General features: G+C 41.2%; 1 protein-coding gene across 9 annotated transcripts in view; it reads left to right on the forward strand.

The window, feature by feature from the left end:
- The window catches only part of chd9 (chromodomain helicase DNA binding protein 9), a 254,829-nt gene that overhangs the window by 151,303 nt on the left and 75,922 nt on the right, over window positions 1-27,604 (forward strand). For 8 of the 9 annotated variants that reach the window (XM_061964542.2, XM_061964544.2, XM_061964545.2 and 5 more), the window contains 6 exons: window positions 11,702-11,807; window positions 20,641-20,772; window positions 23,026-23,094; window positions 23,171-23,226; window positions 26,814-26,931; window positions 27,427-27,513. In XM_061964542.2, the coding sequence (XP_061820526.2) occupies window positions 11,702-11,807; window positions 20,641-20,772; window positions 23,026-23,094; window positions 23,171-23,226; window positions 26,814-26,931; window positions 27,427-27,513 (568 nt within the window). The remainder of the gene's footprint in view (window positions 1-11,701; window positions 11,808-20,640; window positions 20,773-23,025; window positions 23,095-23,170; window positions 23,227-26,813; window positions 26,932-27,426; window positions 27,514-27,604) is intronic. The other variant, XM_061964543.2, reaches the window with a different exon arrangement.

The raw sequence follows: 27,604 nt of genomic DNA on the forward strand, positions 1-27,604 counted from the left end.
ACGTTTTTTTTTTGGTCGTTATGTATTTTCTGACATGCATTGCATTGGCGGGAGCATTTTAGAGAGCCTCCTGGTCACGACACTGCATAGATGTAGCGGCGAAGTGCAACAAATACGGCTGCAAAATTCTTGTTTTGGTAACTATGTTTCGAACTAGGGCTGGGCGATATGCCGTTTTTTAAATATCTGGATATATATATATATATATATATATTATTTTTTTTTTTTTTTTTATTAAATCAACATAGATAAAAACACACGATACACTTTCAACTAGTGCATCAACCCAAAAAAAATCTCCCTCCCCCATTCACACTCATACACACCCACTCACACAAAAGGGGTTGTTTCTTTCTGCTATCAATATTCTGGTTCCCACAACATGGACAACACTTCTGCAAGGGACACAACACAGTCCCTGAAGCACACTTGATTGTTTGTGCTGCTGGTCCACTAACATTTTCATTTAATTATTTTTTTTTTTTTTTTTTTTTCTCCCTTATGTAATTATTTTTATATTGTTTTACTTTCCCTTTTATCCAAGAAAATATTTATTTATCTTATCTATAAAAAAATTTAAAAAAAAAGGAAAGAAAGGACCTTATCTTCACCAGACCTGGTTGTAAATGAAATTAGCTTCGTTTAAAGGTTGTTTTTTTTAAAACCAGGTCCAGTCCAGATAATGTCCATTCATGTACACTGAGAAAAAAAAAAAAAAAAAAAATCCAGATATTAAAAAAACGGCATATCGCCCAGCCCTAGTTCGAAACATAAAGTTACCAAATATCTGGATATTTTTAGGCCATGTCACGATACACGATATATATCTCGATATTTTGCCTTAGCCTTGAATGAACACTTGATGCATATAATCACACCAGTATGATGATTCTGTGTCCTCATTAAAACATTCCTGTTCATACTGCATTAATATATGCTCATTTTAAACTTTCATGCAGAGAGGGAAATCACAACTAAGTCAATTGACCAAAACTGTATTTATTAAACAGTTATTAAGCAGTGTCACAAACATTTACGTCATTTTAAAAACAAAGTGCAAGATTGTCAGAGACAAGCTATTAGTGCACTTTTGTGCATGATGCCACTAAGAGGACATATCAAAACAACACTAAATTAAGTGCACTTTTTGTACAGAATGCCACTACAATATTTTAAAACAAATAAAATGCACTTTTGTGCATGTCGTTACACAATATATTTCAATAACTGTCAAATAAAAATGAGCTGCATAATAGGAAATCAAATAGTGTATGTCCTTCGCTATGTGGTAGGTTCCTGCGGACGTTATCTCCTTCTGTTGTTGACTATTTTTTTCATACGGTGTTGATGCGGAAATGGTTGCCTCTGCATTTTGTTGGTGTGGCACCGAACAGAGATGTTGACATGCAGAGTTTCAAGCACTCTTCATTCTCTAGCGGGTGACTTTTCAAATGATGCTACATATTAGCAGTAATGCTACTTTTTGTAGTAACGCTTTTGCCCCACACTTGACAAATTACGGTTGTCTGTTCGACATATTCCCACTTGAAGCCAAACCACTGCACATGGACCCCATGCCGTTTTTCTTGGGAACTAATTCTTCCTTCATTTGTTACCAGATTGGCACCTTCTTTCTCTCGTATTACCACTCGCACTACAGCTAACGTTACCAATGCCGCTACCTGTCTGCTCCGTGAGGGCGTATGACAAGTATGTGACGTATGTAAGAAGGTGCGCTTGTTTTACGTCTCTGTGAGAAGGAGAGACAAGAAAGAGTGAGAAGAGCCTGTAGTGTAATGCCCGCAGCTAAAAGCAACTGCGTGAGAACATGTACTCGAATATCACGATTAGGGCTGCAACAACTAATCGATTAAATCGATTAAAATCGATTATAAAAAATAGTTGCCGATTAATTTAGTCATCGATTCGTTGGATCTATGCTATGCGCATGCGCAGAGGCCTTTTTTTTTTTTTAAATTAAATTTACCTTTATTTATAAACTGCGACATTTACAAACAGCTGATAAACAATAATCAAAATAAGTATGGTGCCAGTATGCTGTTTTTTTCCAATAAAATACTGGACAGGATAGAAATGTAGTTTGTCTCTTTTATCCGATTATTAATCGATTAATCGAAGTAATAATCGACAGATTAATCGATTATCAAATGAATCGTTAGTTGCAGCCCTAATCACGATATAGTCATTTTCTATATCGCACAGAGACAAACCCGCAATGTATCGAGTATATCGATATATTGCCCAACCCTATTTTGACTTATTATTTGGGGGTTTTTTCGTCAGGAAAACACAGAATGACTGAAATGCCATACTTCCAGGCACAGCACACGTCATTGGTGTCCAACATGGCGCCTGTTGTTTAGTTGTCCATACTGTCTGTAGTCATGGCTCTGACCGTAGGTACGCGTACCACTGTTTGAGAACCACTGGTGTAGTGTATATGTCAGAAAAATAATAGCACAGACCACAAGAAAGGGTTGCATGTTTTCACAACGTTTCACCCTTTTGTGTGGTCTCAGAAGTAGAAGAGTCAGTTTACACAGTCCAAGTCATATGAAAGACAATTACTGTAGTTTTGTACGAAGATCCTGAGTAGTCCTGGGTTCAATCCCGGGCTCGGGATCTTTCTGTGTGGAGTTTGCATGTTCTCCCCGTGACTGCGTGGGTTCCTTCCACGTACTCCAGCTTCCTCCCACCTCCAAAAACATGCACCTGGGGATAGGTTGATTGGCAACACTAAATTGGCCCTAGTGTGTGAATGTTGTCTGTCTATCTGTGTTGGCCCCTGTGATGAGGTGGCGACTTGTCCAGGGTGTACCCCGCCTTCCGCCCGAATGCAGCTGAGATAGGCTCCAGCACCCCCCGCGACCCCAAAAGGGACAAGCGGTAGAAGATGGATGGATGGATGTATTCAAGACGCTGCATGGTGCCTCCAGCTGATGGTGTGATGTTTTATCGACTGCCACCTACCGTATTTTCCGCACTATAAGGCGCACCGGATTATTAGCCGCACCTTCTATGAATTACATATTTCATAATTTTGTCCACCAATAAGCCGCCCCGGACTATAAGCCGCGCCTACGCTGCGCTAAAGTGAATGTCAAAAAAACGCTGCGCTAAAGTGAATGTCAAAAAAACAGTCAGATAGTTCAGTCAAACTTTAATAATATATTGAAAACCAGCGTTCTAACAACTCTGTCCCAAAATGTACGCAAATGTGCAATCACAAACATAGTAAAATTCAAAATGGTGTAGAGCAATAAATAGCAACATAATGTTGCTCGAACGTTAATGTCACAACACACAAAATAAACATAGCGCTCACCTTCTGAAGTTATTCTTCATTCGTAAATCCTTCGAATTCTTCGTCTTCGGTGTCCGAATTGAAAAGTTGCGCAAGCGTGGGATCCAAAAATGGCCGGCTCCGCCTCGTCGAAGTCATCGGATTCAGTGTCGCTGTTGTTGTGCAGCAGTTCTGTGAATCCTGCCTTCCGGAAAGCTCGGACCACAGTTGTGACCGAAACTATCTGCCCAGGCATTTACGATCCACTGGCAGATGTTGGCGTATGTCGACCGGCGCTATCTGCCCGTCTTAGTGAAGGTGTGTTCGCCTTCGGAGCTGTGTGAAAAAAGCCACCCGGCCTCTTCGCGTAAACTTCCCTTAACCACTCGCTCATCTTTTCTTCATCCATCCATCCCTTCGAGTTAGCTTTTATGATGACGCCGGCTGGAAAGGTCTCTTTTGGCAAGGTCTTCCTTTTGAATATCACCATGGGTGGAAGTTAGCATGGCAAGCTAGAACCACAGTGAAGGATGACTTCTCATTCCCTGTGGTGCGAATATTCACCATACGTGCTCCCGTTCCACAGTGCGGTTACAGGAATATCAGTTGCTGTGAAATACGGTAGTAATCCGTGTGCGGATGGAGAGATTGCGTCTTTTTATGAACCGGATCCTTGTCCTTTGTAGGAGCCATTTTGTGGTCTTTACAGATGTAAACAGGAAATGAAACGTACGGTGATATCCGCGCGTTTTTTCTTCTTCTTGCGGGGGCGGGTGGTTGCTTAAAGCGCTTCCTGTTCTATGGGGGCGGGTGCTTTCCTTGGCGGTTGCTTGCGTAGAAGAAGAAGCGCTTCCTGTTCTACCGGGAAAAAAGATGGCGGCTGTTTACCGAAGTTGCGAGATCGAAACTTTATGAAAATTAATCGTAATAAAGCGCACCGGGTTATAAGGCGCACTGTTAGCTTTTGAGAAAATTTGTGGTTTTTAGGTGCGCCTTATAGTGCGGAAAATACGGTAGTTGGAACTGACAAAAGTTAACATCTGTTGATAACCACCCTAAAGACAACTCATACTAATGACCAAAGCCATATACTATTTCCATCTTGCTCCTTTGTTTTTAGCGTCCTTCTGCCATTCAACTGAAGCCATTACTCTTTCTGTGGAGGCTATATCGCCAAATGTCGTCGAGGAATGCTCGTTAAACACCGGGTGGTCCTGTCTTATCGCCCCGAGGGGGTTGGAACACGCTAGATCAGCAGTACCAGGGCGCCACTTCAGTGCCAGTTCTCTGCCTGTAGCGCCTCTATTGACGATTTCACGGCCTTCGAATATCTCGTTTCACACTTCAGGTTTTCCTATGCGGAGATCAGCGTCGCTTTAGCCCCGTTGTCTCCTGTAATCTGCTGAGCAGCCGCCCGGCAATGTGACACGACGTATTACATCGCGGCAGGCATATTTTGATTGGTCGTCCAATGCGGCCGCCTCATAAGCTCGCCCTCTCGCTGGCCGTTTTGGATGTCACAGCCGGTCGACTCGGTGTCGCTCTGACTTGGCACATTTCTCAGCCCTCTCGGCGGACACGCGCTGGTGTCGCCTTTTAACAGGATGTGATGTCACCGGCAACAGCGTTTCCAAACGCGCCTCTCAAGGGCACGTTGCGTGGCAACCGTAAAGTGTCATTGTCGGAGGATTTGTGAAATATAATATCATGAGCTAGGAGAGGAGGAGGCGGGGCCAACGCTGCCCTTTATAGCACTGCACTGCTGTAGGAATCTGCTTTTCCCCCTCCTATACAGAATACATTAATGTAGCATGGGTGTCTTCATCAGAGGCTCTTGTGTTTTGTGTGTTGGGTGATTCTCACAACCTTGGCGTGCCAGGTGCAGCCGCCAATGTGACAGCAAATTAGCCGTGTCAGCATTTTTGGCCCACTGGTTTGTTAGTGATGTTTTTTCTTTAAACACAAGCATGCTGCAAACTGCAGAAGATTAGGCGTGTCTACATTTTTGTACTGTTGTTGGGTCTTTGTTCTAGTTAAAATGTGGAGACACGGTGCAATTAACCTACACCATCCACCCCCACCATACACATGCCAGAGGGGGTGGAATGTAATTTCTCTCCAATGTCTTTGTCTCTTACATTTTTAAGGTATCTCACGCTCTGAAATTGTCTACAAATGGAAAAATGCTTCATAGCGTGCAGTCCAATTTTTTTTTTTGTCATGTTACAATGGCGGAAGTTTTCTTTCATTTCTCAATAATCAACACACAAATAATACAATTTGAGCATATGCAGGAAGATGGGTACTAATTAAATTTTTTTCCGATCCAAATTAGGGTTGTTCATCCTCAGTGAAGGCCTAATTTGATATATGGCCCAAATAAATCTTTATAGAGAAAATGATATGACAGAAAACCCTCAATACAGGATTGTAGTTGAATTTTGGCTCGAATTGTTTGGGTTTATAGCAAAAATACACATAGGGATATGCTATGTTGCCATCATAAAAAAAAAATTATGTTCCGTATTTTCCGGACTGTAGAGCGCAGCGGTATATAAGCCGCACCCACTAAATTTTAGAAGAAAAATATATTTTTACTTTTATATCAGCCGCACCGGACTCAAAGCCACAGATATATACACGTTGTGAAATGAGTTATTTACACAAAGATTTTCTGAATGATTATTTACATACCTTTATTATTTCCAAACGGTGCCTGTAACACGGCAGTAAAACAGCGGGTCAAACAAAACAGAAGTCAACGTAATGGACCCACTAGCTGCAGAAGCTAGCTTTCCAATCATCTAAACAGACTCAATAACTCCACAGTGACGTTTTGGTAAATTTACGCAACTTAAGCAATACAAAAAGAATGTCAGTGTAAGTTAATAATGCTAACAAAGACACTCGTAAACATGTTAGCATATTGGCTAATGCAAACAACGCTAGCTTCATTACATTACGATAGCAAGTACAAATATGCATGAAAAAAATCTTACAGACATCACACATGGGACAATTTAGTAAGTAAGAATTGTTTTAGTTGTATTTGTAAAACTTACAAATGCTGCTTAGCGTGATGAATGAAAAATCAATTTGAGTAGAAACGCTATGGATGGCTATAAGACCGAACGCTAATTGTACTTCCGGTTCATAGCCTAATCTAAACAGTAGTGCAATGCTGCACCTGCAGTGAGCGAACTTGTCCAGAAGACAGCGCCATAGCACAAACAATAACACACCTATACAGTGTGTTTTGCTTGTTTTTATTTAAATTTTATTTTTAAATCAGTGAGCAAAGAAAAATCCATAAATTAGCTGCACCCTTTTATAAACCGCAGGGTTCAAAGCTTAGTATCGGCTTATAGTCCGGAACTTACAGTACATGTGTAAAGCACTGCCGTATGAACAAGCTAGGGATGCGCCTATCGATCCACCACCGATCCGTATTGGACAATTTTGGTGAAAAGAATGTGTGTGTGTGTGTGTGTGTGTGTGTGTGTGTGTGTGTGTGTGTGTGTGTGTGTGTGTGTGTGTGTGTGTGTGTGTGTGTGTGTGTGTGTGTGTGTGTGTGTGTGTGTGTGTGTGTGTGTGTGTGTGTGTGTGTGTGTGTGTGTGTGTGTGTGTGTGTGTGTGTGTGTGTGTGTGTGTCCATCCATCCATTTTCTACCGCTTATTCCCTTTGGGGTCGCGGGGGCGCTGGAGCCTATACACACTTATATGTATTTATATATATATGTATATACTATATATGTATATTAATATGATGGATATATATATATTAATATGATGGATATATAATTAATATAACTGGATATTAAGAGTTTGGGAGAGTTCGACTTCTACCTTATTTAATTCCGTGGTGACCTCTTTGAAGTTTTGTAGTCAATCAGAAATATCAAGCAGCTAAAATGTGTCAAACATGGAGCACGGTCATCATCACATTTTCCAAGTTTCTTTTTTTAAAGTATCATATGCAAAACTTTTGTGCGAATTGTGGCCAGTTGTACTCAAATACCGTGGTCACGTTCCAAAATGTATGATCCCCAGAGCAACCAACTATAGAGGGATACCAATGTAATGAATGAGTGTGCAAACGGGAACCTGTGGGCTGTGTTTTTATTTACAATTCCACTGGCCTCTCTGCCTTATCTGTGTGCGTCACACAACCACTAGCATGATAATTATATCAGATAGCAGCTTGTTCCCTCTGGTTTTTTATCATCCATGGAGAAAAAGGAGCAGCACTTCTTTCTCACGGCTTATGAGAGCTGGCTCCTGTTATCGTGGGAATCTTTTGCCAATGTCTCTTCTGAACATGTCCTAAGGGACCACCAGACATCAACATCGCCACCCTTACTTCTCTCACCTGCTCCTGTGTGCCTTATTTAGCGCCATGATAGTGGTTTTCTCCCATGGGGCGGTATAGCTCGGTTGGTAGAGTGGCCGTGCCAGCAACATGAGGGTTTCAGGTTCGATCCCCGCTTCCGCCATCCTAGTCACTGCCGTTGTGTCCTTGGGCAAGACACTTTACCCACCTGCTCCCAGTTCCACCCACACTGGTTTAAATGTAACTTAGATATTGGGTTTCACTATGTAAAGCGCTTTGAGTCACTAGAGAAAAAGCGCTATATAAATATACCGTATTTTCCGCACTATAAGGCGCACCGGATTATTAGCCGCACCTTCAATGAATGGCATATTTCATAACTTTGTCCACCAATAAGCCGCCCCGGACTATAAGCCGCGCCTACGCTGCGCTAAAGGGAATGTCAAAAAAACAGTCAGATAGGTCAGTCGAACTTTAATAATATATTAAAAACCAGCGTTCTAACAACTCTGTTCACTCCCAAAATGTACGCAAATGTGCAATCACAAACATAGTAAAATTCAAAATAGTGCAGAGCAATAGCAACATAATGTTGCTCGAACGTTAATGTCACAACACACAAAATAAACATAGCGCTCACTTTCTGAAGTTATTCTTCATTCGTAAATCCTTCGTCTTCGGTGTCCGAAGTGAAAAGTTGGGCAAATGTGAGATCCAAAATGGCCGGTTCCGTCTCGTCGAAGTCATCGGAGTCAGTGTCACTGTTATCCAGCAGTTCTGTGAATCCTGCCTTCCGGAAAGCTCGGACCACAGTTGTGACCGAAATATCTGCCCAGGCATTTACGATCCACTGGCAGATGTTGGCGTCGTCTGGCGCTGCCTCCCTGTCTTAGTGAAGGTGTGTTCGCCTTCTGTCATCCATTGTTCCCACGCAGTTAGCAGTCTAGCTTCGAATGCCCTGTTGACACCAATATCTAGCGGCTGGAGGTCTTTTGTCAATCCACCCGGAATGACGGCGAGTATTGAATTAAGCGCGTAAGCGTGTCTCTTAATGTGATGTTATGAGCTAGCAAATATAACAACTACACTACCCAGCATGCAACGATAGTGACGAGCATGCGCGGTAGCCCTGAGAAGCGTTGTATGCTGGCAGTTAGAATGTGGTTATGAGCACGCTGTGAGTAAACGTTGAGAACTCAGTTAACACGCCTCGTCTGCATTATTTATAATTAGACAGACAACACACTTAATAGGAGCCATTTTGGGGTCTTTACATAAACACACAAATGGAAATGAAACGTCACATATCCCAGCATGCACCGCGCGCTTCTTCTTCTTCCGGGGGCGGGTGGTTGCTTACAGTACAAGAAGAAGCGCTTCTTGTTCTATGGGGGCGGGTGCTTACCTTGGCGGTTGCTTGCGTAGAAGAAGAAGCGCTTCCTGCTCTACCGGGAAAAAAGATGGCGGCTGTTTACCGAAGTTGCGAGAACGAAACTTTATGAAAATGAATCTTAATATTTATCCATATATAAAGCGCACCGGGTTAAAAGCCGCACTGTCAGCTTTTGAGTAAATTTGTGGTTTTTAGGTGCGGCTAATGGTGCGGAAAATACGGTAATTATGTTTGCAGGAAGAGGAGTTGGGTACATATTAATAATAAATAATGTGTTTACGCAAGCCGGTGACTTAAAGGGGTCACATTATGATTTTTTTCTACATGAAAAACACTCCCTTGTGGTCTACATAACATGTAATGGTGGATCTTTGGTCAAAATGTTGCATAGATTATGTTTACAGTTTTCAAGCCGCTTTCTGACAGACTCTTCAGGATGCGCCATTTTGTGGGCGGTCTTATTTACGTACCTCCACTTCGACAGCTCCTTCTCCCCGTCATCCATGTCGTTTTTAGTGTTTCCATAGCGAGTGTACTGACAGGTATACGTTTGAACGGTACGCTACTTTATTTTAAAATGGCAACAGCAGAGGATGCATGTGCATGTATGAGCCAGTCTGCCCCACAGTAAGAGCATAAAGAAAAATGAGCTTATTTTGATAAATGTGTATCATATATGGATAATCCGCTGACGTCACAGGACAGAACAAATTCCAAACAACTTGTTTAGAGGAGGTATGAAGGAAGGCAAGATTGTTTTATAAATATCTCTACTATGCCTCCCATGGTTTGATTTCAAATTTTCAGGACTTACGCAGATTCCAAATACACAAAAACCGTTACCAATAGGTAATAAGTTGGTGTTGCATAAAAGGTACCCTACAAAGGGTAATTGCACTTTTTGGGGGGATTTTGCCGATCGTTCACAATCATTATGAGAGACGTGACAATAGATGTTTTTTTATGCATTGTAAATATTAAATAAATGCGATCAAAAGGTTGCTTACAATGGAGCCTATGGGAGCCGTGCATTCCCACTTATAAAACCCGTAAAAAAATCATCCAAACACCTCCATTAAGATTGTATACACATGATGCATAAATGTAATGTAGTAACAGGCACATTAATAACAACATTGAGTATTTACGTATTTTGGTTGTCATCATCGGGGCGGATTGGCTCGGTTGGTAGAGCGGCCGTGCCAGCAACTTGAGGGTTCCAGGTTCGATCCCCGCTTCCGCCATCCTAGTCACTGCTGTTGTGCCCTTGGACAACACACTTTACCCACCTGCTCCCAGTGCCACCCACATTGGTTTATCGTATTTTTCGGAGTATAAGTCGCTCCGGAGTATAAGTTGCACCGGCCGAAAATGCATAATAAAGAAGGGGAAAAACATATATAAGTCGCATTTTTGGGGGAAATTTATTTGATAAAACCCAACACCAAGAATAGACATTTGAAAGGCAATTTAAAATAAATAAAGAATAATGAACAACAGGCTGAATAAGTGTACGTTATATGACTCATAAATAACCAACTGAGAATGTGCCTGGTATGTTAACGTAACATATTATGGTAAGAGTCATTCAAATAACTATAACATATAGGACATGCTATACTTTTACCAAACAATCTGTCACTTCTAATCGCTAAATCCGATTAAATCTTATACGTCTAGTCTCTTACGTGAATGAGCTAAATAATATAATTAGATTTTTTACGGTAATGTGTTAATAATTTCACACATAAGTCGCTCCTGAGTATAAGTCGCACCCCCGGCCAAACTATGAAAAAAACTTGTGACTTATAGTCCGAAAAATACGGTAATTGTAACTTAAAGATGTAGACAATTGTTTCACTATTTTAAAGCGCTTTGAGTCTCTAGAGAAAAGCGCTATAAAAATACAATTCACTTCGATGTTAAGCATAACTTCTCAAAAACGCATCACATTTGCTTTTTTTTTTTCTTTATCACTGATTATTACTCACTGCAGACTTTATGAGAGTCAACAAACATGATAAAACGTCACCTACTGTGCAATGTCTGCTGTCATTAGGATGCCGACTGCTGGGATGTTCGTATATTCCCATTTAAATGGGGAATGTTTCATAGTCCTTTCCATAAAGAAGGAGTGTGGGGTGCGGGGAACCGAGCGTCTTTTTGCATTGTCCTTGCCAGTTTTGTGTCCTAAATGGCTTTAAAAGTGTACCAGCTTGTCGGAATACCTACTCAGACTTCATCTTTCCAGGTGAGATGCATGATTTATGATCAAGAATAAACTTCCTGGGATCAAGAAAGCGAGGAAGCAGCAGACCACTCGATAATTTAAACATATGCTCACACAGTAGTGATCACGGCGCCGCTATAGTTTGTCTGCGTTAGCGCTTATAATAACAACATCACTAATACTTGGTTAATATTCAAATGTAAATGAAGTATTGTTGGCGGTTTTTGAAAGGTTATTTATTGGTTTTTATGGGCGAAATAGAGGAGCTCCCACTGCAAGCGGACTTGTATTTACAAGTTAGAATGCATAAAAAAAAAATCCATCCATGGTCATGTCTTTCATAATGATTGTGAACGATAGGCAACATTCCAAAAAAAGATTCTATGACTGCTTAAAAATAGAATCATTTTCCTCATGACCTAAATTGTTGTTTATTCCCCTCAGGAAAATTGTCATCAAGATTGGGAAGAAAAAGAAGAAGAGGAAGCCTGACTCTTCAGAGGAGGAGTCGGACGGAGATCCTCCATCTCGACGCGCCTCGAAAGACTCGGTAAGATATCTTGTTATTATTATTATTATTGCACAAACCAGCGGTATTTTAACAAACGCTGAACTCCCCACTTGTTTGTTTGGTTTTTGTCTATTGATCAGTTCTATCCTGTTAATTTTATTTCAAAATCAGAATGTGCCACGATCTGAAAAAAAATGTGGAAGAAGTGGCTCAAACTTGGGCTGAGATATGTACTCGTGTTTAAGACATGCTGTATGATGCTACGTCTTGCTGAACTGACAATTAGGGAAATAATTTGCATCATCTCTATTGCCATGCTGTTGTGCTTGCATCAAGTGATCAGCTTTGACACGCCGGGGTCATGTCAACAGCGCCATCCTAAAAATTAAGACTTGTGTTGTGGCTTTTCTGGTAACAAATGCAGAACAGGAGGAATCGATATGTTTAGCGTCTCTTCGCCAGCCTATTTACCAGTAAAATGAAACTAACAACAATTGTGGGTCAGAGCTAGGCCGGTTCGGGTTGAAGAGGAGGTGGGCGGGCAGTGGGTGGTGCTCTAGAGTCAACATTCTGTTCTCTTTTGATAGCATCGCTGAGGCAATCGAGGTCAAAGCAAGAACAATAGCACCTCCACAGTGTAGACTAAAGAATGTGCTGACAGTGACAGAGTGTTTATTTGGACGTTCAGCAAATCAAATGTAGCACAGTCGCAGCTAGATTTTGTCTTTAAACCTCATTTCTGTGCCCCAATAACCCAGAGAATATTAAAAAGGAAGAAAAAAAACTGAATTACTTGAGTGGTTTTGCAACACGAGGCGGCAGGGTGTCACTTCTCTTTCGTTACTTCCTCCTTCATCCGGATACGGAAATGAAAACACTTTCTACACACTGCGTAGAAAGTGCAAACAATGTAAGGAAACATTGTTTGCATTAAGGGTGTGAAAACCAATCCATTGCAGGCCAATCAATATATGGCAAGTTATCTGAACAAAACAACATCTTAGCATTTTTAATGGTCTCAAGTCAAATTGGCAAATTAGTGTAAAATCATTAATAATCAGTACATTTGATTTTAACAATGTGCTGAGGATATTCAACTAAATAGTTTTGGGGACCATATTGCCAGAAAGGTAAAGCCCAGAGGTCTGGACCTTTCTTTTCACAATTAGTTTTATTTTTTATATTCCCCAAGAACCAGCGTCCTCTACAGTAGACTTTTGATTTTGGCTTATTTATTTTGTCAGACTTAAAGAGTTTTTAAGGACCTTTTGTTAAAGTTCATCTCTTTGACAGCACTCGAGTGTTTTTAAGAATCTGCTGCAAAAATGTGAATCTTGTTTTTTGAACTGAACTTGCAGGCCACCAGTTGAATAGCTTAAAATATTAAAAAGAGAGTACCTAAAATGTAACCTTGAGGAACACCACTTGTATAACTAAAGAAGTTGAACAAATGACTACTGACTGTATCTGAAGTAAACAAGCTACAGCAACAGCTAAGCTACATACGTCACATTACGGAAAAAAGTGCAAATGCCAAAAAGGAGAGGCTTTAAAGGGGTGCCTAGCGGAATGCCTCAGTTATGTAAATCAGAGGTTATGACCCCAGTCTTTGATGTCTGCTAGCAAGATTAAAATGTCATGCAAGGATCTGCCAATGTTTTTACACTTTACAGTGGTCCAAGTTCCTCTACACTTTACAGTGGTCCAAGTTCCTCTATACAACGGGAGCACTCCAGCGTTTTAGGAATTTACTGCAAAAATGTTTGTCTCAGGTTTTGAACTGAACTTAAGGTCCGGTATGGACCACCGGGGCCAGATTTGGCCCCAGTGTTGCTGTTGATTAACCCTGCTCTAGGCCTATCATGTACACTTCTGGTCAGATTAGTTTTGTTTTGTTGTTGTTGTTGCTGTTATTGTTAGAATTTTTCAAACTATAATTTATTTGTTGATATTTATTTTATTATTGCAAACCTGTGCTGTCAATTTGTTTTGATCAGATTATTCACACTTTTGATTTTTTTTTATTACCGTATTTTCCGCACTATTAGCCGCACCTAAAAACCACAAATTTACTCAAAAGCTGACAGTGCGGCTTTTAACCCGGTGCGCTTTATATATGGATTAATATTACGATTCATTTTCATAAAGTTTCGATCTCGCAACTTCGGTAAACAGCCGCCATCTTTTTTCCCGGTAGAACAGGAAGCGCTTCTTCTTCTACGTAAGCAACCGCCAAGGTAAGCACCCGCCCCCATAGAACAGGAAGCGCTTCTTCTTCTACTGTAAGCAACCACCCGCCCGCGTAGAAGAAGAAAAAGCGCGCGGATATACCGTACGTTTCATTTCCTTTGTGTGTTTACATCTGTAAAGACCACAAAATGGCTCCTACTAAGCGTCAGGGATCCGGTTCATGAAAAGACGCAATCTCTCCATCCGCACACGGATTACTATTTCACAGCAACTGATATTCCTGTGAACCGCACTGTGGATACAACGGGAGCACGTACGGTGAATATTCGCACCACAGGGAATGAGAAGTCATCCTTCACTGTGGTTCTAGCTTGCCATGCTAATGACCAGAAACTTCCACCCATGGTGATATTCAAAAGGAAAACCTTGCCAAAAGAGACCTTTCCAGCCGGCGTCATCATAAAAGCTAACTCGAAGGGATGGATGAAGAAAAGATGAGCGAGTGGTTAAGGTAAGTTTAAGTTTACGCGAAGAGGCCGGGTGGCTTTTTTCACGCAGCTCTGTCCATGTTGATATACGTATGTTTGTGATTGCACATTTGCGTACATTTTGGGAGTGAACAGAGTTGTTAGAACGCTGGTTTTTAATATATTATTAAAGTTTGACTGACCTATCTGACTGTTTTTTTGACATTCCTTTAGCGCAGTTAGATGCGGCTTACAACACCGGGCGGCTTATAGGTGGACAAAGTTTTGAAATATGCCGTTCATTGAAGGCGCGGCTTTTAACCCAGGGCGCCTTATGGTGCGGAAAATACGGTAATCACCATTAATTACAGTAAATTACTTGCTAGCATAATTTAAATTGACTATAAATCAACACATTTTGACACAATTACAAATGTTTGTGTTCGAATGTCATACACCAATATTTGTTTAATGTTTAACTTGAGTGCTTGTTATTTTTTTACAAAGGCCCTTTTTGGTGTATTTTGAAGTTAAATTTGCCACCAGTAGGCGTCTCTCCGTTCATCTTTGCACTGGCGTATGCATTGATTGACCTGATCCTGTATAGCAAAGCAACCCACTTTCAGATAACCATCCGCAGTTAAAGGATCATGTACAGTCAAAATAAATGGTTAATCCGCGTTTGTACATGATTAATCTCACGTTAATCTAATCTAATCTAATCATGCGTTAACTTTGACAGCCCTACAGTAGGTAAGGTTTTATTTTTGTCTCATTCCTGTGAGAATCCTGCGTGTGACTGAAGCATTAAGGATTGGGACTATTCAGGTCTAGTTGCAGTGTGCTCAAACAACCACCAGGTAGCATCTGTAAGCAGATAATACTGTATCATCAGTTCTGTTGGACTTATCAGGTGGGCAGTGTGTTCTTTACGCATTCTTCACTCACGCTTAAAGTGAAGGATGAAGCAAAAATATAACCTTACCTACTGTAAAACCTTCATTTATTCTAAAGCCGACAATTATTTCAACTGAACGACATATCAAGAGCAGAAGTATGTGTATTGATGCAGGAAGCAGTCTCCCATGCCTGTGATATTTCTAAACACTTATTAATTACCGTATTTTCCGCACTATAAGGCGCACCGGATTATTAGCCGCACCTTCAATGAATGGCATATTTCATAACTTTGTCCACCAATAAGCCGCCCCGGACTATAAGCCGCGCCTACGCTGCGCTAAACGGAATGTCAAAAAAACAGTCAGATAGGTCAGTCAAACTTTAATAATATATTGAAAACCAGCGTTCTAACAACTCTGTCCCAAAATGTACGCAAATGTGCAATCACAAACATAGTAAAATTCAAAATAGTGCAGAGCAATAGCAACATAATGTTGCTCGAACGTTAATGTCACAACACACAAAATAAACATAGCGCTCACTTTCTGAAGTTATTCTTCATTCGTAAATCCTTCGTCTTCGGTGTCCGAAGTGAAAAGTTGGGCAAATGTGAGATCCAAAATGGACGGTTCCGTCTCGTCGAAGTCATCGGAGTCAGTGTCACTGTTATCCAGCAGTTCTGTGAATCCTGCCTTCCGGAAAGCTCGGACCACAGTTGTGACCGAAATATCTGCCCAGGCATTTACGATCCACTGGCAGATGTTGGCGTCGTCTGGCGCTGCCTCCGTCTTAGTGAATGTGTGTTCGCCTTCTGTCATCCATTGTTCCCACGCAGTTAGCAGTCTAGCTTCGAATGCCCTGTTGACACCAATATCTAGCGGCTGGAGGTCTTTTGTCAATCCACCCGGAATGACGGCGAGTATTGAATTAAGCGCGTAAGCGTGTCTCTTAAAGTGATGTTATGAGCTAGCAAATATAACAACTACACTACCCAGCATGCAACGATAGTTACGAGCATGCGCGGTAGCCCTGAGAAGCGTTGTATGCTGGCAGTTAGAATGTGGTTATGAGCACGCTGTGAGTAAACGTTGAGAACTCAGTTAACACGCCTCGTCTGCATTATTTATAATTGGACAGACAACACACTTAATAGGAGCCATTTTGGGGTCTTTACATAAACACACAAATGGAAATGAAACGTCACATATCCCAGCATGCACCGCGCGCTTCTTCGTCATCCACTGTTCCCACGCAGTTAGCAGTCTAGCTTCGAATGCCCTGTTGACACCAATATCTAGCGGCTGGAGGTCTTTTGTCAATCCACCCGGAATGACGGCGAGTATTGAATTAAGCGCGTAAGCGTGTCTCTTAATGTGCTGTTATGAGCTAGCAAATATAACAACTACACTACCCAGCATGCAACGATAGTTACGAGCATGCGCGGTAGCCCTGAGAAGCGTTGTTGTATGCTGGGAGTTAGAATGTGGTTATGAGCACGCTGTGAGTAAACGTTGAGAACTCAGTTAACACGCCTCGTCTGCATTATTTATAATTAGACAGACAACACACTTAATAGGAGCCATTTTGGGGTCTTTACATAAACACACAAATGGAAATGAAACGTCACATATCCCAGCATGCACCGCGCGCTTCTTCTTCTTCCGGGGGCGGGTGGTTGCTTACAGTACAAGAAGAAGCGCTTCCTGTTCTATGGGGGCGGGTGCTTACCTTGGCGGTTGCTTGCGTAGAAGAAGAAGCGCTTCCTGCTCTACCGGGAAAAAAGATGGCGGCTGTTTACCGAAGTTGCGAGAACGAAACTTTATGAAAATGAATCTTAATATTTATCCATATATAAAGCGCACCGGGTTAAAAGCCGCACTGTCAGCTTTTGAGTAAATTTGTGGTTTTTAGGTGCGGCTAATGGTGCGGAAAATACGGTAAGTAGATTGATGGAAACCGGGTCTTATTGTTTCGATTCACTCGGAATCGTCCACATTTTTAAACGTTGATTCCTATTTTTGATGCAGTCTACCGACCAGAAGAATTAGCTTCCTTAAAGGTGGTTAAGCAGCTAACTATCTCCTTACGTTGTAATCCTCAATTTCGACAAATATACCGCAGTTCTTAAGTTTTATTATCAGTGGAAGACTGGAGGTTGAGGTTAGACATGTGGAGCAGGCAGGCTAATAGCTAAGCTAGCAGCTAGACTAGCTTAAAAAAAGTGCTTAAGTTTAAGAAGTGCAGATGGAACAATTTTACAGCAGAAAATAAGCTGTTATTAACCGGAAATTAACAAGTAGATTAATAAAAGTTAGAGAGAGGATAATATGACAACTGTTTTGCTGCTCTGTTTCTGTGACGTAGCATATACGTAAAAGGATGACAGATCAATCCATAAATCTGCATTGTTGATATCAAGGGTACTATCATATGATTGATACTAGACTGATTGGATATTTTTGAAGTGTGTTCATCAGAATCAGAATAGTTTTATTGCCATTGTTTGAGAATGGGTTCACAAACTAAGAATTGTTCTTTGTACAATCGTGCAGCATAAAACACATATAACACAGAATAGGTAATAAGTAATAAATAATACAAATGAGCTGTAACTGAGCTATCAGATCTTATCGTTCATGTGTCTGATGGCCGAGGGGGAAAAAACAAATCGTAGGTTATTTTTTTGCAATTTTTTTTGTGAATTGTATATGATGGACTATTTTATATATTGTGTTGAGATTGTTATCCCATCAATAGCACTCACCATAAATACATTTAAAAAAATGTTTTTATTACTTGTGATCTGTATAGCTCAATTTCATTCATGAATGACTGGTATCAGAACATCCCTATCTCTAATACAGTACGTAAACAACGGAATGTATGTACCGTATTTTCCGCACTATTAGCCGCACCTAAAAACCACAAATTTACTCAAAAGCTGACAGTGCGGCTTTTAACCCGGTGCGCCTTATATATGGATTAATATTACGATTCATTTTCATAAAGTTTCGATCTCGCAACTACGGTAAACAGCCGCCATCTTGTGTCCCGGTAGAACAGGAAGCGCTTCTTCTTCTACGCAAGCAACCGCCAAGGTAAGCACCCGCCCCCATAGAACAGGAAGCGCTTCTTCTTCTACTGTAAGCAACCACCCGCCCCCGGAAAAAGAAGAAGCGCGCGGATTTTCGTTTCATTTCCTTTGTGTGTTTACATCTGTAAAGACCAGACCACAAAATGGCTCCTACTAAGCGACACGCGTATAACGCAGAATTTAAACTTAAGGCAATAAGTCATGCCGAAGAACACGGAAATAGAGCAGCAGCAAGAGAATATAACATAAATGAATCAATGGTGCGTAGGTGGAGGAAGCAAGAAGATGACCTGCGCCAGGTAAAGAAGACAAAACAGGGTTTCCGAGGGAACAAAGCAAGATGGCTACTGTTGGAGGACAAACTCGAACAGTGGGTTGTTGAGCAGAGAGCAGCAAGCAGAAGTGTCAGCACCATCACTATTCGAATGAAGGCAACAACGCTAGCAAGCGAACTTCACCTGGATGATTTTAAAGGTGGTGCTTCTTGGTGTTTCCGGTTCATGAAAAGACGCAATCTCTCCATCCGCACACGGACCACTATTTCACAGCAACTGCCTAAAGTCTTTAAAGAAAAGCTGGCTACTTTCCGTGCATATTGTAAAAACAAGATAGCTGAAAAAAAGATCCGGCCAGAGCACATTATCAACATGGACGAGGTTCCACTGACTTTTGATATTCCTGTGAACCGCACTGTGGATACAACGGGAGCACGTACGGTGAATATTCGCACCACAGGGAATGAGAAGTCATCCTTCACTGTGGTTCTAGCTTGCCATGCTAATGGCCAGAAACTTCCACCCATGGTGATATTCAAAAGGAAGACCTTGCCAAAAGAGACCTTTCCAGCCGGCGTCATCATAAAAGCTAACTCGAAGGGATGGATGGATGAAGAAAAGATGGGCGAGTGGTTAAGGGAAGTTTACGCGAAGAGGCCGGGTGGCTTTTTTCACACAGCTCCGTCCATGTTGATATACGACTCTATGCGCGCCCACATCACAGATGGTGTCAAAAAACAAGTGAAGCACACAAATACAACACTCGCCGTCATTCCGGGTGGATTAACCAAAGAACTCCAACCGCTGGATATTGGTGTCAACAGGGCATTCAAATCACGACTGCGAACGGCGTGGGAACAATGGATGACCGAAGGCGAACACACCTTCACTAAGACAGGCAGACAGCGCCGGACGACATACGCCAACATCTGCCAGTGGATCGTAAATGCCTGGGCAGATATTTCGGTCACAACTGTGGTCCGAGCTTTCCGGAAGGCAGGATTCACAGAACTGCTGGACAACAGTGACACTGACTCTGATGACTTCGACGAGACGGAACCGGCCATTTTGGATCCCACATTTGCCCAACTTTTCAATTCGGACACCGAAGACGAAGAATTCGAGGGATTTACGAATGAAGAATAACTTCAGAAAGTGAGCGTTATGTTTATTTTGTGTGTTGTGACATTAACGTTCGAGCAACATTATGTTGCTATTGCTCTGCACTATTTTGAATTTTACTATGTTTGTGATTGCACATTTGCGTACATTTTGGGACAGAGTTGTTAGAACGCTGGTTTTTAATATATTATTAAAGTTTGACTGACCTATCTGACTGTTTTTTTGACATTCCTTTAGCGCAGTTAGATGCGGCTTACAGCACGGGGCGGCTTATAGGTGGACAAAGTTTTGAAATATGCCGTTCATTGAAGGCGCGGCTTATAACCCAGGGCGCCTTATGGTGCGGAAAATACGGTACCGGTACATGTTTTTTATGAGGTTTTCAAAAATAAAGTAAAACATTTGTGAAAGTGTACTCTGTGCAAATGAACTTTATAACATTTATTTTCAAGTTCAAATGATTGCTATTTATACATTTCTTGAAAATAACCCCATGAGAATAGTACATTTTTGACCTTGCCTCTTCAAAGATTCGGAATCGAGAATCGTTGGTAACCAAAATCGAAACAAGGGACCGGAATCGGAACCCAAATAGTCCAAATTAAACGATGCCCCACTCTAAGTTAAACAAAAGCTCTTTCCAGTTTTGTGAGTTTTTAAAAAAAAAAGGAATGTGTATTCTGTTCATAGTAACCTTTGGGATGATAAGAAGCCATGTCTACGAGTCTTCATACAGCTCTGATACTAATTCAGTGAAGTGTGTGAGAAGTTTTGATTGAGTGAACATCTGTTTCTCTGTGCTCTTGTCTTCCATGTTGCGTTAGAAGAGGCGATCGAATCGTCAGGTGAAGAGGAAGAAGTACGCCGAGGAACTGGAGGCCCGGTTGTCAGACGAGGATGGCAAGGTGACCGTCAAAGCCAAGAAGTCCAAGGAGCCTGCGGTACAGCTCTTTGTTGTGAGTACTTGATCGGGCCTTGTAACGCCAGGGCAGTAATGATTCATACGTTATGAGTTCACCACTTCCCAGCTGCGTGTTCAGGAAAAAAGTAGTGGCTTATAGTGCGGAATTTACGGTACTTGTTTATATTGACACGTGCTGTTTTAAACTCCAATTCTGTTCAATTAAGGACACTTATTACATACTACTAGCTTGTGTGCTTAGCTGCTAGTAACTTACAGAATAGCATACCATGTGTACATTTTGTAAATCCATCCAATATCTACTGCTTGTCCCTTTTGTGGTCCACTTCACTAAAATACAAGGAAAGAGCCGATATAATCAGATACTTGTTTTTTTGTTGTTGCTAAAATTGGACCGATATTTCATATCCATATTGGATCGGTACACTCCTAGCCATGTTAGACATATACAGGTAAAAGCCAGTAAATTAGAATATTTTGAAAAACTTGATTTATTTCAGTAATTGCATTCAAAAGGTGTAACTTGTACATTATATTTATTCATTGCACACAGACTGATGCATTCAAATGTTTATTTCATTTAATTTTGATGATTTGAAGTGGCAACAAATGAAAATCCAAAATTCCGTGTGTCACAAAATTAGAATATTACTTAAGGCTAATACAAAAAAGGGATTTTTAGAAATGTTGGCCAACTGAAAAGTATGAAAATGAAAAATATGAGCATGTACAATACTCAATACTTGGTTGGAGGTCAGGGGAGTTGGCGGGCCAATTTAGAACAGAAATACCATGGTCCGTAAACCAGGCACGGGTAGATTTTGCGCTGTGTGCAGGCGCCAAGTCCTGTTGGAACTTGAAATCTCCATCTCCATAGAGCAGGTCAGCAGCAGGAAGCATGAAGTGCTCTAAAACTTGCTGGTAGACGGCTGCGTTGACCCTGGATCTCAGGAAACAGAGTGGACCGACAACAGCAGATGACATGGCACCCCAAACCATCACCCAACCATGCAAATTTTGCATTTCCTTTGGAAATCGAGGTCCCAGAGTCTGGAGGAAGACAGGAGAGGCACAGGATCCACGTTGCCTGAAGTCTAGTGTAAAGTTTCCACCATCAGTGATGGTTTGGGGTGCCATGTCATCTGCTGGTGTCGGTCCACTCTGTTTCCTGAGATCCAGGGTCAACGCAGCCGTCTACCAGCAAGTTTTAGAGCACTTCATGCTTTCTGCTGCTGACCTGCTCTATGGAGATGGAGATTTCAAGTTCCAACAGGACTTGGCGCCTGCACACAGCGCAAATTCTACCCGTGCCTGGTTTACGGACCATGGTATTTCTGTTCTAAATTGGCCCGCCAACTCCCCTGACCTTAGCCCCATAGAAAATCTGTGGGGTATTGTGAAAAGGAAGATGCAGAATGCCAGACCCGAAAACGCAGAAGAGTTGAAGGCCACTATCAGAGCAACCTGGGCTCTCATAACACCTGAGCAGTGCCAGAAACTCATCGACTCCATGCCACGCCGCATTAACGCAGTAATTGAGGCAAAAGGAGCTCCAACCAAGTATTGAGTATTGTACATGCTCATATTTTTCATTGTCATACTTTTCAGTTGGCCAACATTTCTAAAAATCCCTTTTTTGTATTAGCCTTAAGTAATATTCTAATTTTGTGACACACGGAATTTTGGATTTTCATTTGTTGGCACTTCAAATCATCAAAATTAAATGAAATAAACATTTGAATGCATCAGTCTGTGTGCAATGAATAAATATAATGTACAAGTTACACCTTTTGAATGCAATTACTGAAATAAATCAAGTTTTTCAAAATATTCTAATTTACTGGCTTTTACCTGTATACCTTTTTCCCATAATCCCATTGTCTGTTCTATGGTTGTCATCACATGTTTTTCCTTCTGTGATGGCCTCACAAAAAAAACTACTTTTGGGGTAATTTGACAGTGAAGCGACCACTGTACAACCTCATCCAAGGAGCTGAAAGGGAAGCTGCTATTATGAATGAAATCTAAATTATAAGCTAAGTTTAACAGTGCAGCTCAAGAAGGAACTGTTGCAACCTCACTAAATCATTAATTAAGTCCGAAAATCACAATTTGACCTCAGGGCTTTTTACGACCCGCAAAATGTGCGAGTGCTTCTTAAAGAGTTTTAGATGGGAACTCTCCAAGAAGCCTATTATGAGCTCTGACTGCCTGTGAATGGTCTGCTTGTACGACAAAGTGTGCCTTTATGAATCAGTAGTCCATGTTTCCTCTCCTTTATTTGCAGGAGAACCCCAGCGAAGAAGATGCCGCAGTCGTCGACAAGATCATGTCGTCCCGTGTTGTCAAGAAGGAGGTAATGGTTCAGTCATACATGTTCAGTGTCTTTTATTAGTGTGCCTCTTATGTTTTTCCTCTGTATCCTGTCACAGATCTCTCCAGGATTGGTGGTGGAGGTGGAGGAGTTTTTTGTGAAGTACAAAAACTAGTAAGTACTTCTCTTTGCTTGTTGAAGCTTGACATCCTAGTAGTGGGACTTGTTTGCAGATAATCACTTTTAAAAAGGATCACTGTACAATGGAAAGAACATCCTGTCTGAATAGTTGGCTTGTTAAATGGCCGAATAATAAATATATAATACAACCATTGGTGTCTACAGTGTTTCTCAGGACCATTGTCTACTCACAGCTTGGTTTTTTTTACTGGCTTTCGACAACATGATTAGAAATTTTATTAGATATTACACTAATTTGCTTCTTCACCTATATCCCAAAAGATGTAACAGTTTTATTGGACATAAGACATCCATCCATCCATTTTCTACCGCTTATTCCCTTTGGGGTCGCGGGGAGCGCTGGAGCCTATCTCAGCTACAATCGGGCGGAAGGCGGGGTACACCCTGGACAAGTCGCCACCTCATCGCAAGGCCAACACAGATAGACAGACAACATTCACACTCACATCCACACACTAGGGCCAATTTAGTGTTGCCAATCAACCTATCTCCAGGTGCATGTTTTTGGAGGTGGGAGGAAGCCGTTGTAGAAAAATACTAAATTAAAGTTACGTACTGTGAATAAAACAATAACAATACAAGGTGCAGGGGCGCCGCTAGGGATTTTGGGCCCCATGAAAATAATCTTTACAGGGCCCCCAACACAGTGTCATTATTTTTTCTGTATTATAATTTCATCATCATTAGGGGCCTCTCTGGGCCCCCCTCCATCATGGGCCCCTAGAATCCGTCTCCTTTACCCCCCCCCCCCCCCCCCCTTTTCGGCGCCCCTGGCAAGGTGACAAACATTTATAGTGATACGTTGATAATAATTGTATACAATATAAAAAGTAGAACAAGCCTTATTTACATTTTGCATTGATACGCTTTTTCGTTCAAATGAAGTAAACTGCAGAATTGTAAAGGCAATAACAACATTTAACATATATTGGTAATACCGGTAATAACATATATACAAATTAAACTGCTTATTATATTTATTACATTTGGCTGTATATCTGATTTTATTTTTATTTCAATATTTTTTATTGAATTGTATATATTTTGTTTTTATATATGTATTTCTTTAATTCTATAATGATATATTGTATCATTAATTTATTATGTCATATTTAAATTATTGTGTGGAAGTTTGGGGAAATTGTTATAAATCCCATCTACAGCCTTTAGTCACTCTGCAGAAAAAGGCCATTAAGATTGTGTCCAATGTTCACTACAGACATCATTCAAATCCACTATTCATGGAGTTAAAGCAATTTAAACTGCACGATGTGATCAATTTTAAAACCGCTCAAATTATGTTAAGGGCATCCCAAAACTCTCTACCATCCAATATACAGAACCTATTCCAGGATAGAGATGCTCACCATAGTTACAGTCTAAAAGGAAACAACAAATTATATTTGCCTAAATTTAGAACAACTTTAAAATCAATGTGTATTTCAGTGCGTGGAGTCAGTCTGTGGAACAACTTAGGGGACGAGTTAAAAACGTGTTCTAACATGATTCAATTTAAAAAACTGTTTAAAAAAGAAGTATTGAAGAAGTACGAGGAGGAAAGAGAGTGATGCCCTCAGCACAGAGCGATGGGAGAGAGGTCAGGGATTTGGGCCTGTGTGCGCGTGCGTGTGCGTGTGTGTGTGTGTGTTTTGTCTCGTCTCATAGTAACAGTGGTACTATTGTATTGTTAGTGTACAGGAGCTTTTCTTGTTTTTGTTTGTATAGTATTGTTCTTGTATTACCGTATTTTCCGCATTATAAGCCGCCCCGGGTTATTAGCCGCACCTTCAATGAATGGCATATTTCAAAACTTTGTCCACCTATAAGCCGCCCCGGACTATAAGCCGCGCCTACGCTGCGCTAAAGGGAATGTCAAAAAAACAGTCAGATAGGTCAGTCAAACTTTAATAATATATTAAAAACCAGCGTTCTAACAACTCTGTTCCAAAATTTACGCAAATGTGCAATCACAAACATAGTAAAATTCAAAATAGTGCAGAGCAATAGCAACATAATGTTGCTCGAACGTTAATGTCACAACACACAAAATAAACATAGCGCTCACTTTCTGAAGTTATTCTTCATTCGTAAATCCTTCGAATTCTTCGTCTTCGGTGTCCGAATTGAAAAGTGTGTGTATAAGGTAAGACATATTATCTGGCACTTTGTTTCGCAATATTATGCAAACACAACTTTTCTTACCTTCTGGTACCTGCTGATCTGTATTTGGGATCTCTATAAATCCTGAAAAATTGTGCGAGTCCGCCTTTGTAGTCCGTGACGACACCGTAGTCTATAAGCGTCTTTTCATGAACCGGAAACACCAAGAAGCACCACCTTTAAAATCATCCAGGTGAAGTTCGCTTGCTAGCGTTGTTGCCTTCATTCGAATAGTGATGGTGCTGACACTTCTGCTTGCTGCTCTCTGCTCAACAACCCACTGTTCGAGTTTGTCCTCCAACAGTTGCCATCTTGCTTTGTTCCCTCGGAAACTCTGTTTTGTCTTCTTTACCTGGCGCAGGTCATCTTCTTGCTTCCTCCACCTACGCACCATTGATTCATTTATGTTATATTCTCTTGCTGCTGCTCTATTTCCGTGTTCTTCGGCATGACTTATTGCCTTAAGTTTAAATTCTGCGTTATACGCGTGTCGCTTAGTAGGAGCCATTTTGTGGTCTGGTCTTTACAGATGTAAACACACAAAGGAAATGAAACGAAAATCCGCGCGCTTCTTCTTCTTCCGGGGGCGGGTGGTTGCTTACAGTAGAAGAAGAAGCGCTTCCTGTTCTATGGGGGCGGGTGCTTACCTTGGCGGTTGCTTGCGTAGAAGAAGAAGCGCTTCCTGTTCTACCGGGAAAAAAGATGGCGGCTGTTTACCGAAGTTGCGAGACCGAAACTTTATGAAAATGAATCTTAATATTTATCCATATATAAAGCGCACCGGGTTAAAAGCCGCACTGTCAGCTTTTGAGTAAATTTGTGGTTTTTAGGTGCGGCTAATGGTGCGGAAAATACGGTATATTGTTTTTGTTAAATGTGGAGTGAGTGAGAGGGGTTGGGATATTATAAGCATCTGCTTCATCCAACCCCTTTTCAAGCCTTGCATAAATGTCTCTGCCAAAATGTAAAAAAAAAAAAAAAAAGTGTGTTGTTGTACTGTGCAGGTTTGAAATAAATACTTCAATTCAATTCAAATATATAAAATACTGCACAGAGGATGTTTTAGGTTATGTATTGTTATTGTTCATTTACGTACCAAAAACAACCTCTTACAATTTCTACAGAATTGTTATTATTTTGCCTTTTAGCTTGAACTAGTACTGAGTGCAAAAATGCCAAAAAACACCAAAAAAATGTCCATGTTTACTGTGTGTGACATATTTTCTTTGAACCTTGACTTTGGAGTAAGTCCAGTGTATTACTAAGTAGAGACTTGGTGACAATTGGTGCTGCTGGCTGTGAACACACCTGCAAGCTGTGGGATGGATGTACACGAGGGTTCTTTTCAAGCTTTCTTACGCTCCTTTCACTCACTGTGCGTGTGCGTGTGTGTTGTGCAGCTCCTACCTTCACTGTGAGTGGGCCACGGAGGAGCAGCTGGAGAAGGACAAGAGAATCCAGCAGAAGATCAAACGCTTCAAGATGAAACAGGCACAGAGGGCGCTCTTCTTCGCTGACGTAAGGCACCGTGTGTGTTTGTGTGTGTTTGGATGTGCATTGGCCGACATTTGTGACGTGTTTGCGTGCGTGCGTGTGTGTGTGCGTGTGTGCGTGCGTGCGTGTGTGAGTGAGTGTTGCTTCCATGCTTTTTATGCATGCGTGCGGAGGTTGTGAGGATGCTTGTTTTGCTGTGTGGGCGGGCACATCTGTGCGGGTGGGCTGGTTTGTGCGTGTATTTTTACGTGTATATACTGTATGTTTGTGTGAGTCTGTGTGTGTATGCGTATACATTGTGTGTAAACCTGTTTGTAAACACTTGTGTATATATTTGTGTGTGCGTGTACAAAAAAATAAATAAAATAAAATATATATATATATATATATATATTTATATATATTTATGTATATTTATATTTATATATATTTATGTATATTTATGTGTGTGTGTTGACTCCAGATGATGAGTAGGCACTACAGTTGACTCTTGCTTTGTCTCCCTCTTGTGATTCCCAGATGGAAGAAGAACCCTTCAACCCAGACTATGTTGAGGTGGACCGAGTGCTTGAGGTGTCCTATTGTGAGGATAAAGACACGGGGGAGGTGAAGTGAATATATGCTTTGTGGTAAACATATCTGTTAGGTGTGATATTACTCCTCACCGTTGTGTTGCGTATCTCCGCCACTCGAGTGC

This window comes from Nerophis lumbriciformis, linkage group LG06 (assembly GCF_033978685.3).
Source record: "Nerophis lumbriciformis linkage group LG06, RoL_Nlum_v2.1, whole genome shotgun sequence".
In the NCBI taxonomy this organism is placed as follows: Eukaryota; Metazoa; Chordata; class Actinopteri; order Syngnathiformes; family Syngnathidae; genus Nerophis; species Nerophis lumbriciformis.